The sequence below is a fragment of the Grampus griseus genome (genome assembly GCF_964374135.1).
Source record: "Grampus griseus genome assembly, chromosome: 1".
Lineage (NCBI taxonomy): Eukaryota > Metazoa > Chordata > Mammalia > Artiodactyla > Delphinidae > Grampus > Grampus griseus.
Window position 1 is genome coordinate 68,247,365 of NC_139017.1, and position 13,089 is coordinate 68,260,453.

The following is a 13,089-nucleotide window of genomic DNA, read 5'->3' on the forward strand; positions in this document are numbered from 1 at the left end:
TGTCACATATCTTTTGATAATATTTTCTGGCAATGGAGTTTTTCTCTCTAGTGCCACCTCTGCTCCAGATGCTGCAACCTCTTCCACATTGCCTAAAAGAGCCCAAATATAAACTTTGTAATGAGCTGATATGTGGAATAAAAGAAGAAAGAAGGGAAATGTGGTTTCTGCTTTACTCTTAGACTCAGACTTAGCTTCAGTGTTTTCTGAGAATTTATTTGTAAAATGGAAGACAAAGAAGATTGGAAGTCTGTATGTCAGTTTTATTTTCCATGCTGACCCTGGCTTCCCATCAGCTGCTCTCCGCATGTGCAGGCGAGGCAGAGAAGGTTGGTCCAGAGAGAACTAAGAGGCTGTTTGCCAGGGGTTGTTTCCTTGGACTGTACTGCAGCTGCAAGACGGGGTGGGGTGAGGTGAGGAGTGGCTAGGACCACACCTTCTTCCTTCTGGATGCTTTTGCCATCTATTCCTCATCTGACTAAAAGCCCAAAAATGCTTTAGCAGCTAGATCTGGGACCAGCTCCTCCGGTGGCATGGTAGCTGCCCTGCTCTGCCAGGAAGGCTGATGTTTCCAAGTCAGACAGCAGGGGGCATGGGTGCCTTTGGAAAGAAGGAGGCTGCCTAAGCCAGAAGGCCTTTGCCTCGGCTGCTGTAGTTCATTCCTCCTGCTCAGTGAATATATCCAGAGGGTGGCTGAGCTTGAGGCTGTGGGTGCCCAAGGAAGCTGCCTCACTGTACCGTGCTGTCCTATAGCTGAGCCTGTTGTGCTTTCATGGCAGGCAGCAGAATGCTGTCTCCTGGGGTGTGCAGGGTTCTCAAGCAGATATGTGTCTCCACTACCCTACTATGTTTCAGGCTCAGCCTCTTCCCAGCCTATGCCTTCTTCCAGTTCTTATAAACAGTGGAATGTAATTGTTCTCTGAGTCTTCTCTGGGGGCTCAGCAGCAGCTGCTGCTTTCTTCATTTTTAAAAATGTATTTGCCACTTGGTGAAAGCCACTGAGATGTTTTTTTCCAGACTGGGGCAAGTTGGAGCTTTGGAAGCTGGAGAGAATGAGGTCATCTGAACCTCACTGCCTTTTTGTGAAGCCAGCAGTATGCTTGGCCAGTCACCCGCCCACCCCTAGAGCTATATCTCAGGATGAGGCCACCCCTACCTAAACCTAGGAAGTGAGAGATAGGCCTGGTCTTATATCCAGTCTGTGTCCAGTGTTTCTTTCACCCCGAGGGCCCTTTAGCCTAGGCTTATGATGGGTGGGCCTGTCTTCCCAGCAGCTGTCTTAACTTTTATCAAGGACAGTTGTTTGTTTCAAGGTGAGTAGTGGTTTTTAAACCGTATTGCCACATACCCCTGAGCCTATGTTTTCCTTTACTCCTGACCAGGTAAACTGTCTTGAGCCCCACCCTCACCTGCCTGTGCTGGCAACCAGTGGCCTAGACCATGATGTCAAGATCTGGGCACCCACAGCTGAAACTTCCACTGAACTTACAGGGTTAAAGGATGTAAGTAGCTGACTATAGATTTCTTCTTTCTGCTTATCCACATACTGTTAGGAGTTTTCATTGTCATAGGAAGGAATAACTTGCTGTACAGTTCTTTAAAGGCACTGCTCTAACACCCTCCCCCACATTCCTGTCATTGCCTCTCTAGGAACAGTCCCAGTCCGGGGGTCCAGGGTGCAGCTTTGAAGTGCATCTAGTTCATGGTAGAGGGGACATCTTTAGGAAGAATCATCCATCTTCTCAGTGGATGAACCTGGGGCATCCTTTCTTAGTCGAATCTAGCTATACTCCAGCTCAGTAGTTTCTAAGGGAAGATTTTACTGGGCTAGAACACCAGCCTTTTCTGATCAGGTCCAGGGTTCCTATTCATTACCCACTTCCCCAACCCTTTTTGGTTCCAGGTGATTAAGAAGAACAAGCGGGAACGGGATGAAGATAGCTTACACCACACCGACCTATTTGATAGCCACATGCTCTGGTTCCTCATGCATCACCTGAGACAAAGACGCCATCACCGGGTAAGCTGGAGTGGGAAGTGAGCTCCCAAGGGCAGTGACCCTCTCAAGAGGGTAAAATGTTCCAGGGCATACTTCTCGCTGCTTTAGGAGGAATCAAGTGGAGTTAGTTGGGTTTCCTATCCATTATTCCCCATCCCCATCAGAGCTTTGATGTAGCCTTGGAAGAGCCACTAGCAGAAATAGCTGGTGTCTGCTTAGTGTTCTCCATCACCACGCATGCACAGGGTTGTCTTCAAAAAGGCAAAGGCATGAGGGTGGGGAAGGAGTTGAGAAGAAATAAGTCATCTCAGGTGTCTTCTGTCTTTTCTCTTGTGACACAAGAGGCCTAGGGCAGGGGTTAGCAAACTGTGGCAGTTTGGGCAAGTGCCTGCTATTTGTAAATAAAGTTTTATTAGACTACAGCCACACCCATTCATTTATGTGTTGTCTGGCTGCTTTCATGCTACAACAGCAGAGTTGAATAGTTGTGACAGAGATACGGCCCATGAGTCTAAAATATTTACTGTCTGGCCCTTTAAGAAAAATTCTGCCGACCCCTGGCCTAGAGCATGTAAATTATAGCTAAGACCTAACAGGCTTGTCCTTGTTCCAGGGAAATTACTAATAAGCCTTTCCCATCCTACAGCGCTGGCGAGAACCTGGGGTTGGGGCCACAGACGCAGACTCGGATGAGTCTCCCAGCTCCTCAGATACATCGGACGAGGAGGAGGGCCCTGACCGGGTGCAGTGCATGCCATCCTGAGGCCTCGTACCCAGGAGGGGCAGGCTGGGGCTGCCAACCCGATCCTGCCTGGGCAGCCCTTTCCTGTCCCAGGCTCTAACATTCAGCAGAAACGCACTTTGGACTTTTTTGCTTTAGATTTAAAAAAAAAAAAAAGAAAAGAAAAGAAAAAAAAGAAAAAAAAAAGACATCCCAGGAGGACAAGCCAGAGGGGAGCAAACCTACAGAGCATCTAGAAGTGGGAATTGAGCCCTGGAATGGGGTTCCATGGAGAGGTGCATAGGACTTGGCAGAAATGGCCTCTCCCCAAAGCCTTTTTTTTTTGGGAGGGGGGAGCCTATTTTGTTAACTGGTTTGGGGTAGGGAATGGGGTTTCCTTTTCTTTGATCTCCCTTGTTTCTTGGGTGGGGGGTGGGGGGATAACTGGCTGTTCAGTACCAAGGGGCCAGACTGGGGGTGGTAGAAATGCCACTCTCTCTTTGGTTTAGGTTTTTGACTTTATTTTCTTTATTTTTTAAAATTCTATGACAGTTGCATTGTTTTCTCTTCCCCCTGAGCAAGCAACCCCATCCCAGGATCCTATTTTTCTGGGGAGTCCTTAGAGCCCCTAACCATCCCACAGTCTTCACTTTCTTTTCCACCCCATTCATTCTCTGTACTTATCACAGTGTTTTGCACTTGATTATGTATCCTTCACTCTCTTCTCTTCATCCCATCACCCCCTCAGTAGGTCTGGTGAGGGAGGTTGGGGGGAGGTGGGAGGAGGGACAGAAGTGGAAGAATAGGAAGGTGGTTACCTCTTATGTTACTTAAAAAAAAAAAAAGTTGTTTGGTGGCAGCAATCTCCCTGTCCCTATCACTGTTAGAGGCCTAATTTTATATCTATAAATATATTAAAAAGCAAGTCAAAATTGGATGTATCATGTTAAAATTATTGTTGAAGTTTAAATACCTATATATTCTCTATGACTGCAATAAAGGGACTTACAGGAGAGAGTGAGTGAGAGTAATGATGTGGAGGTATCACCTGGGGTCAGCCTACCCTCTGTGCACAGCTACTGGAGATTAGGGCTTAACCCTTATGTTTTAGGAGGCTCAAGAATGGAAGGATCCTGAATTCTGCCCTTTCCTGCTTTCCTACCATGGTTTCAGGGTTGGGAAGCCCCTTTCATCTCTTTGCTCCAGATATCCTACCTCTGCTTAAGTCTTGTGGGGGTTCCCAGGATGGCTCTGCTAACCAGAGACTGGCTCATCTTCAAAACTTGACTGAACTGTGACTTCAGGAAGGGTTCTGCCACTGCAGACCGTCTCTCCTAATACTGTGTGTGACAGAAGACACACTCACTCTTAGCTTTAGCTGCTTGATTCTTTAAACTATCCAACTCCACACCAACTCCCTTCCTAATGGAAGAGTATAGGGAAAGACCTCCTGGGTTTGACTTTATACCTTGTCCACCTTTTCCTATCTTGGGATTGAAGGACAAGTCATTAATCTAAGGATTGAGTAAGGTGGCTGGGGCTCAGACACCTATTGTATCACTGGTCACTAATTATCAAAGTCCCAGTTGCATTCTTGCCCTTAAATGCTTTTGTTGCTATTTCTTTGCCCCCAACCAGGAATTCTGCATCCTGGGACAGTCAGATTCTACTAGAACAGGCCAGGAAGGAAGGGAGGAGTGAAAGGGTGGAATTCCCAGATACTCCTTCCTCCTGCCCCTTTTCCTAGCAGCTCTCAGACCAGATGTTAGCTGCTGTACTTCCTCCCTGAGGTAGTGAATGTGTGGTGACTGTGAGTGGTCTGTGTTCTTATCGCTGGTGGGGTGATGGAGTGGGCTGAAACCATGCACTCTGGAATTTGTTGTGTATTTTCTCTCAGTAAAGCTTTTTTTTTTTCCCCCCCTGACTGCTGCTGTGTGTGTGATATGTGAGCCATTCATTCATGATGGGCTATTTTTGTTCCTTTCAGTATAGGTGCCTGGCCCTGGTCTTATTACAATTTTAGGAAGTCCAGTCTGGGATATCCATGTTTCCAGTGGTTGGGCTCCAGTGGGAGACTGTGGAAGTGGAATAGGCCCCACAGTTCAGTGATACTTAGAAAATGAGAGAGGGCAGAGATCCTACTAGGGGTATTTTCCTGGCCTCTTCCAGGCTGCAGTTAAGGATTTGGGGGTAAATTTTGCTCTCCCTCCCCAGTCATCCAAAGGCTTAAAAATCCCGGTCATTCACACAAATTTAGAATCAGTTAGGTACAGTACAATCACCTTTATTCCAGGGTTAGAACAAGGCCGTGCACACTGCAGACAGAGGAGCACAGGATAGGGGCAATCTCACAGCAGTATAGGGGGCAGGAGGGCAGGTTAGTCGTTTTAGATTATTTTGCCTTACAGAGAAATTGCTAGACTCCGCTGAAAATGACCCTGTCTCCCTTCTCCCATCTCATCCTCTTCTCTCTTCAAAGGAAGGCTCTTTATAATATATTCCCTCCCTCCACCTCCTTTCTCTCTCAGACTTGTTCTCACATAACATATCCTGGCTTGGAAGGATAATTCCTGCTCTTTATCCCCCTCCCAATTCTACAAGTATCTCTCTCTCCTTGTGGGAGAAGCCAGACAGGACTGGGGAAACTTGGGAAGGTCCTTTAAGGCAAAACTGTGGAGTACTCGAGGTGTATGTGTTAAGGCAGGTGTCCGCAGCAGTGGCCAGAGGGTACAGGCAGGTTGGGCTGGGCTAGGCTAGGATTAGAGGGTGCTCTCCAACCAGTCTGGCTTCTTCCCTCTTCCAGTAGCCAGCTCTCCCCTCCACTAAAGTTTTGCTCCCACATTCTAGAAGCTCCTAGCTTAAACTTTCTCTAAATAGCCTCTTGAGATTGCATGTGAATTGAAAGTTTAAAAAAGTTTGTTTTGTTTTGACTATGTAGCAATTTGACTCTGCCACTCCCTTCACTGTGGCATTCCCCTTCCACCCCCGTCCTGGCCTAGACAATAAGTTAATGCCAGACACCACAAAAAAGGGCAGACATGGCAGTGCGGGTTTAATATACATATATGTAGAATATATATGTACACACAGTTAGCACGGTCAGGGTGGGGATGGCTATCTTGGGACAGGCAGGAGGCTGGGGTCACTGTACTCTAGTGATTTGGCTAGGAGGGGTTCATAAGCCCAAGGTGCCAGGATATTGAGGGAGAGGGGTTACCGAGTCCCCTCCTGGACTGAATTGGGGATCAGTGCAACGGAAAACACTGTAGTTAGCTTCTTCCCTTCTTTCTGGCTTGGGGGAGAGGGGGTTCTAGATCATGGAGAGAGGGAAGGTTGCCTGCAATAACCACGTAGGGACTCTGTAATTGGGAGCAGGATTGGAGTTAAAACCTAAGGATCTCGATTCCCCAACCTCCCTAGGTTCAGGGGACTCCTGTGCAACAGTCTGAGTAGGAATAAAGGAGTGGAACAGGGAACTCCTCTCTGCCTTCATCCCCACTCAGGCTCAGTGATGGGGTGTGTTCCCAGCACAGTCTCTCCAGAGCAGAGGTGGGTGGGGGGTATCTAATGCTGGGTTCTCCATGGGGTTTGAACTTTGGGGCCAGGGAAGGATCCAGTGATCCTCTCTCTTTAGGTCCCTGGCTCATACCCACCGTAGGCCCATGAGAGGGGAGCAAAAAGGGACCTGCTGGTGCCCAGGCCCTCCAACCTGAGGAACTACTGGAAACTGGACTCCTGAGCCAGTCCAGCTTTGGGGTACAAACACAAACTCTGGCTTTTCTTTGCCCCTTCCAGGTGGAGGTTGGGTAGCCTCTTCATCTTCCCTCTCACTGCTTTTCATTCGATTCACCCACCTCTCCCATGCCTCACTCCTACCTCGCCGCCTCATTGTAGGAAAATACAGGCCCTTTTCTGCTCCCACACTTTAGAGAGGTGGGGGAAGAGTGGAGGAAAGGGAAGTAGGAGGAATGTGCCCATTTCTATTTGCATAGAAATAGCCCCCAAATCCCCCTAGAGTGGGGAAACTGAGCTCCCCCACCCCCAGCCCCTGACCCCCATCCCCTCACAAGGAGGAGGAACTAGATGAGCTAGACATATAGACAGACAGCCAGAGCGTGCGCACACGCACACACACGCGCACAGTAAGGGGGTTAGGACCAGGTTAGTAAGTGGGTAGATGGGGGGGGATGCCCTTGCCCCCTCCCCTGGAGGATGGGGGAAGAGAATGGTCTGATGAAGGTCCAACCTTCCTCCTCTTCCTCCCCCTTGCTCAGGCTTTCTTCGGTGGAGGAGCCAATTTGATGATCTCTTCCTCAGAGGGCTGCCGGATAATGTCTGGGGGCAAAAAGGGATGTGTCCAGGGACAGAAGTCACGGGAGGCAGTAGGCAGGCTAACTGATCATAAGCCTCTGTTCTCCCAGAATTCAAGTATTCCACAGATAATCCATGGGAGGGGCAGAGGTACATATTAAAGGCATGGCCTCTTACCTTTGTACTTCTTGGCACTGGGGATACGGGTTAGCTTGGTGTCCAGCTCATCTTCCTCAGAGATCTTCAGAACACGGGTTCTGTAGTCAACCACCATAGTGAGTAGGTCAGGACGGCGGGAGATCTCAAAGATGTGCTCGATATAAGAGAGGTTGTCTGGAGGAAGGCAGGAGACTGAGGATCAGAGCTGCTGTAGAGGTCAGCTTCCCCTACACTGCTGGATTAGGCTTCAGGAACCAAGCCTGAGTTGCTCACATTGGTTACTGGAGGAGGCAACACTGGAAGAAGAGGGGCAGCTAAGCCAGGAAAAGAAAGCTCAAGCACCAGAAGACAGTAGAGAACTCTTCTCAGGAAGGGCAGATCATTGATGAGTGAAGTTTCTAGATTACAGATTTAGAATGAGGGATTTAGGTTAAATACCAGGTTCCACGCTGAGTGGAGGGGAGAAGAGAAAAATTAACCGGGCTTCCAAATACCCAACATCCACCCTGTCCCTCTTTCACTTTTCCTCCAAGCAAGCATCAGAATTTCCCAGCAGCACATGTAGGACCAGAAGGGTGGGATCTGTAGACAACCCAGGAGAGATTCTGGGCCTAGTGAGAAAGGTAATTCTGAATGAGAAGGCACAGACGTGACCAGAGGGATGATGTCCATGGGTCGGCCAGTTCTAGGAGATTGCAGATGCCTTCTTGCCTGGCTCCTCCCCTCTACTGCAGTAGTCCCCTAAGTCAGCGGTCCCCAACCTTTTTAGCACCAGGGACCGGTTCCGTGGAAGACAATTTTTCCATGGACAGGGTGGGCGGGGGTGGGATGGTTCAAGCTGTAATTCGAGCAATGGGGAGCGAGCGGTAGATGAAGCTTCGCTCACTCGCGCCCACTCCTCACCTCTTGCTGTGCGGCCCGGTTCCTAACAGGACCGCTAGGGACCCCTGTCCTAAGTGTAGCATGTCCTCCTTCAGCCTCCCTCCCTTCATTCCATGCTACAGATTAGTATCTCTGAAGCACCCTCAGGGCACTCACCTCACCTATCAAATACCCTGTCACTCAAGGCCCTCCACAACACAGTCTTAACTTACCTTTCCAGCCACTTCTAAACATGCTATGTTCCTCTGCCTAGCGTGTCCTCCTTTGGATCCTGCCTTTGAAATCCCACTTGCCCTTCAGGGCCATCTTAAATACCAGTTCCTCCCCAAAGCCCTTTCCAGAGCAATGGTCTCTAAAAGTGAATAAGAAAATGTTAGAACTTGTGGTTTTAAGTTTTATCACCTTTAAGTCCTATTTTAATGTTTTATTATACATATGATAATAGCACAGTAGGATCTGAGTAACATTTTTTGCTGAATAATATTTTTACTGAAGAATGTAATGCACCATGAAGAATGTAAAGACCACTGCCCTAGAGCCCCTCTACTCTCTTAGAGCACCCCTCTTATCCTGCCTTGTCAAAAAGGAGTGCACTTTGTATAGGAGCTCTGAGCTCATTTCTATTTGCTGAATGAACTGAGCCTGAAAGGCTGATGGTAGGATGCCTGTGTCCCCCTCCCCCACCTTTGTCCAGCTTGTTGTGGCTCTCCAGGAAGCTAAACCAGGCACTGCCAGTAGTGATCTCCTCGCTCTTCTCACTGGGGATGTCCTCCTTGCAGGCTGACTTGAGCTGTTCCAGATCTTCAAGGGTGATGTTGTTGGTCAGGTCCTGGAGGAGGGTCCCGTACTCGGCCATGACTGGGGTTGGGGGGAACAAAGGGAGAGGAGGCTGAGCTTGAGGTTCACGGTTTGGTTCACTCACTGGCACTACCCACCTCTCCTCTACCCTACCAGGCAAGTGCCTGGAACACAGAGGTTGGGGAGGCTAGGACTGGAGGAAGAAAAGGAAGACCTAAGGGAGGTAGGAGTAGACAGGAAGAAACTGGGAAGCTAGGGGCCAGGCTGGAGTCTAGAGTGAAAAGTCACACCTCCTTCTCCCCACCATCTTTTTTCTTCCTTTTCCCCCCTCTAACAGTAACCCTGGCAACAGCTCCCCGACTGAGGAGGCGGTTACCATAGCAACCTGCTCCCGACTTTCTCACCCGCTGTCTCCAAGTCCCCCCCCAGAATCGCCCCACCCACCTGCAACCCCTCCCCCTGTCAAACAAAACAAAACACACCAAAACGACCAGGGAGAGGCTTGCTGTGGCAGTGAGAAGCTAAAAGGAAGGGGCTGGGGGAGGTTGATTGGAGCTCATGTTCTAGCTTCCATTCTTTCCCAGAAGCAAAGGGGGTCCCTCACTTCAACTCCCCACCACCCCACTAATGACTCATTTTGGATAGATGCCTAGTTGCCTGGCCCCTCCATGCTCAGCCCTGTATTCAGTCATTAGGTCTCGGGATGGGGGTGGGGAGGGTGAAGCAATGGGCTACCCCCACCTTTGCGGAGCCCATTTTCTCCCTTGATTGCTGCTGGGCCTCTACACAGCCCTTTCTCCTAGCCTTTGTGCTATGCCTACAGCCCCCGCGCCCAAGAATACCAAGCGGCTGGCTCTGGCCCCCTGCCCAGTTCCCAGGCTGGCTGGGTGGCAGGGAGAAGGGGTTCAGACGCAGCTTTGGGAAAGTCTGGCAGGAAGGGGGCTGCCACTTCTGCTTGCATCAACATCCCGCTGGCACTACCTTCAGCGTGACCTCCCACAGGGGGCCGGGGAAGGCTGGATCTCATCTAGGCCTTCACCCCATCCCTCTTCTATGAAGATTTTTAGGTGAAAAAGGAGAGGACATTCAAGGCCCTCCTTCCACTAAGATAGGGACTGTGGCTAAGACAGGAAGAAAGAAGGTCAGACCTTAGAATGAACTTTCTGGATTTGATAAAATGTGAAACTCCAGTGGTGAGTTTTAAAAAGGGGCTTTTTTCCCCCACAATGACTATATATTTCTTTTATAATTAAAAAGTAAAGCATTTTAAAAAGTAAATTATGGCATAAACACTCTGTGGCTAGACTAAGGGGTGGGGCAAGGAGCTAGATGACCTTGTACTTGACTGAGACTGCCCACAAATCACCCAAACAATGGGCCGGGAATATAGCAGAAAGGGACTAGTTGACACACCCCATATTCCTTATTTCCACCTACATGCAGGGAAACTGAGGGAGAGAAGCATGCACCCAGGAGGCCCCATTCCCAGCCCCCTACTTGGACCAGAACAAACAAGCCTCCCTTGGTGGCAGGCACTGTGACACAAACACACAATAAGCCAGGCAGCAGGGCCAGCATGAACCCCACGAGAAACAGGCACTTATACACATGCTCACTTGCACACCCAGGTGCAACCAGACAGAGGGCCCAGCGGTGGCCCTGCCAGGCTGGGCCAGAAACAATGCTCTCTGACTGTCAGCACCAGGAACCGTCTCGCCTTGAAATCTAGGTCACAGCAGCAGGCGCTGGAGCTCAGCCCCCACCCCCCTCCACTGATAATCCAAGGACAGAAAAGGGGATGTAGACAAGGGGAGTGATGGGGACAGGGTTCAGAGATGGGGATAATAATGGAGGTGGGGTGTGAAGAGAGCTGAAGAAAAAAGGGCAGCATGGGAAGGAGGCAAGATGCGCTCAAGAAGGCTGCCCCAGTCGAGGAGACCCTGCGACCAAGCCCTTAGCTGGAAAATGGGACAGACTTTAGGACCATAGTGCCCTGCTTTCACATAGAAGAAGAGTTTGTAAATACAGAGATCCTGTGGGAGGAGGGGGAGAGAGAGAGAGAGAGAGAGAGAGAGAGAGAGAGAGAGAGAGAATATCTCCTGGGAGGAGTTAAGATTTAGGACTCTGAATTGAAAACACAGACTTACAGGGGAGGTGGGCGGGAAGGGATTAATGTGTATTAGACACCCACCCACAAAGGCTGGGGGCGGTGAGTAGGAGCTTTCTGTGAGAGTGAAACAGATACAAGGAGGCCCCTGAGAGAAATGGGGGTGGGAATGTGTGTGTGCCAGAACCCTCTGTATGGATGCTGATCCTGAGTGTGGGCACAGGTACAGGGAGGAGGCAGTGCTGGTATCTGTGGGTGTGTTTGGATGTTCTGGTAATGGATGTGTACATGCCAGCACTGGATGTGTGGCTTTGAGTGTATGTGGTCTGTGTGTATGTGTCTGACCAGCTAAGAGTATGTGTAAGAAGGCAGATAATCACAGGCTCACATCCAGAGAAAAGAGGAAGGGTAAGGGGAGCCTAGAGAATGGAGGAAGAGAACTGGTGTTGGGAGAGGGAAAGAGACTGAGCCTGCAAATGAGGAATCCTTGGGGCGGGGAGGGGCACAGGGAGCACACAGAGTCCACGAAGAGAAGGCTGCAGCCTCAGCTCAGTGGTTACCATGGCAACCTCAGTTCTGGGTGCCCCCCCCCCATTCAGTTGTCAGGACAATGACACCACTGGATAGGAGGGATGTGGGGAGTGGGGAGTAAGAACAGAGAGAAGGGATAGGAGAAGGGCCCGGTAAGGGTGCAGGGAAAGGCAGCCTAGTGTCCTGCCTCCCTGGAGAGATCCCATTTGCCCAGGCCTGGGTGTGGCAGCAGGGGCAAGGGCAGGGGAGTTTGGGGGAAATTTCCTTACTTGGTTCTCAAGCTTTCCTGGTCAACCATTGTCCAGTTGTAGTCTGGCCATGGTAGGTGGGGCTTGGCAGAAGCTTGGCTCCTTCACCCTCCATGTTGCTTTTCTCACCCAAGATTTAGAATTCCATAGGGCCTATAGAGAAGTCTCCTGCCCTCATAGCTCTGAAGAGTCCTCCTGACCTCTGGAACAGTGCAGAGGCTGCCCAGGGAACACCAGGCAGCCTGGGCGGAGGCCACTCTTGGGACAGGATACTTGGGCAGGAACCGGGAACCGGGGCTGAGGCTGCCAGGAAGTCAGTCCCCTTCCCTCCCAGATCATTCTGTGCTCTGCTCACCGCTTCCTCACACCTTCCTTCCTTCCTTCCTCACTCTCTTTCTGAGCTGGCCCCAGGTGGGGCTCTGACAAAAGTCAAACCAACTGAGGATGCTGAGGAAGAGGGGCAGGAGGTAAGGATTATATTCTGACCTTCTAGGGGAGTAGTTGGGAGCATGACAGGTGGGTGCTCCATGGGCACGGGGGGGAGGAAGGGGCGGGCCCTGGGAACACTTTGAGAGCCTAGCAAAATGGGATGACCACCTGTGGAGGAGGTGGTAGCACCAAAAGAATTTCTGTGCATTTGGACATTAATTTATGATTATCCTCTCCCTAGCATTTGGTTCCAAATCCTCAGTAAATTTAAGAAGCCTGAGGATTAGGAGGTGCTATTGCTCCCTCCCTCACATCGGCTGCAGCTGCCTAAGGCTGAGGGGAACTGCAAGGACCTGGAGATCCTGCAGTGGGCAGGAGGCGGCCTGTAGGCACTCAAGTCTGTCAGTCTTGTTGCCTGGGGTTTGGGGTGGGAGGGTGGTGATCACAGCAAAGCAGAGGGCTGGGAAGGGAGAGAGCAGGGTTCCTACTTTAAATTTTATCTGGGCCCCAAATTCAAGCAGTCCTATAGTTCGTCCCTAATTATTTCTTTACTATCATACTCAACTGACTTCTTCCCATAGCTTCTATTCCGCTTTTTGGGGGGAGGGTGGGGGGAGGATGCCTTTATTTCTGTAAAGTAGGAAGAAGAGGGTTCTAAGGCTCCAGAGTCAGCCTGGGAATGAGGGGGTGGGATAGGACACCTGGACCTCAAAACGTTCAGTCCAAGAAGCAAAATGGGTTACCCCTGGCTACAAAGACAGGGTTAAGCTTTTGCCCTTAGTCAAGAGAAGAAGGATTGGACCCAGGATGAGAGCATCAGAAGATACCTGGCATTGGATCAGGCCGGGCAGAGGAGAGGGAATGGGGCCTCTACTGCTCTCTACTCATCTGATTCTCTCTCTTC

General features: G+C 50.2%; 2 protein-coding genes across 11 annotated transcripts in view; one reads left to right on the top strand and one right to left on the bottom strand.

Moving 5' to 3' along the window:
• DCAF8 (DDB1 and CUL4 associated factor 8) overlaps positions 1–4,644 on the top strand; it is a 44,286-nt gene extending 39,642 nt beyond the window's left edge. For all 8 annotated transcript variants that reach the window (XM_082651895.1, XM_082651890.1, XM_082651893.1 and 5 more), the window contains 3 exons: positions 1,383–1,502; positions 1,904–2,020; positions 2,646–4,644. In XM_082651895.1, the coding sequence (XP_082508021.1) occupies positions 1,383–1,502; positions 1,904–2,020; positions 2,646–2,762 (354 nt within the window). In that variant the 3' untranslated portion in view covers positions 2,763–4,644. The remainder of the gene's footprint in view (positions 1–1,382; positions 1,503–1,903; positions 2,021–2,645) is intronic.
• Positions 1–13,089, bottom strand: part of PEA15 (proliferation and apoptosis adaptor protein 15) — a 34,501-nt gene that overhangs the window by 19,489 nt on the left and 1,923 nt on the right. The window contains exons 1-4 of one of the 3 annotated variants that reach the window (XM_082651972.1): positions 11,778–11,943; positions 8,757–8,930; positions 7,209–7,364; positions 4,989–7,055 (exon numbers count right to left, since the gene is read on the bottom strand). In XM_082651972.1, the coding sequence (XP_082508098.1) occupies positions 6,991–7,055; positions 7,209–7,364; positions 8,757–8,928 (393 nt within the window). In that variant the 5' untranslated portion in view covers positions 8,929–8,930; positions 11,778–11,943 and the 3' untranslated portion in view covers positions 4,989–6,990. Of the gene's footprint in view, positions 1–4,988; positions 7,056–7,208; positions 7,365–8,756; positions 8,931–11,777; positions 11,944–13,089 lie in introns of those variants that run through there. The other 2 variants (XR_014296559.1, XM_082651971.1) reach the window with 2 other exon arrangements.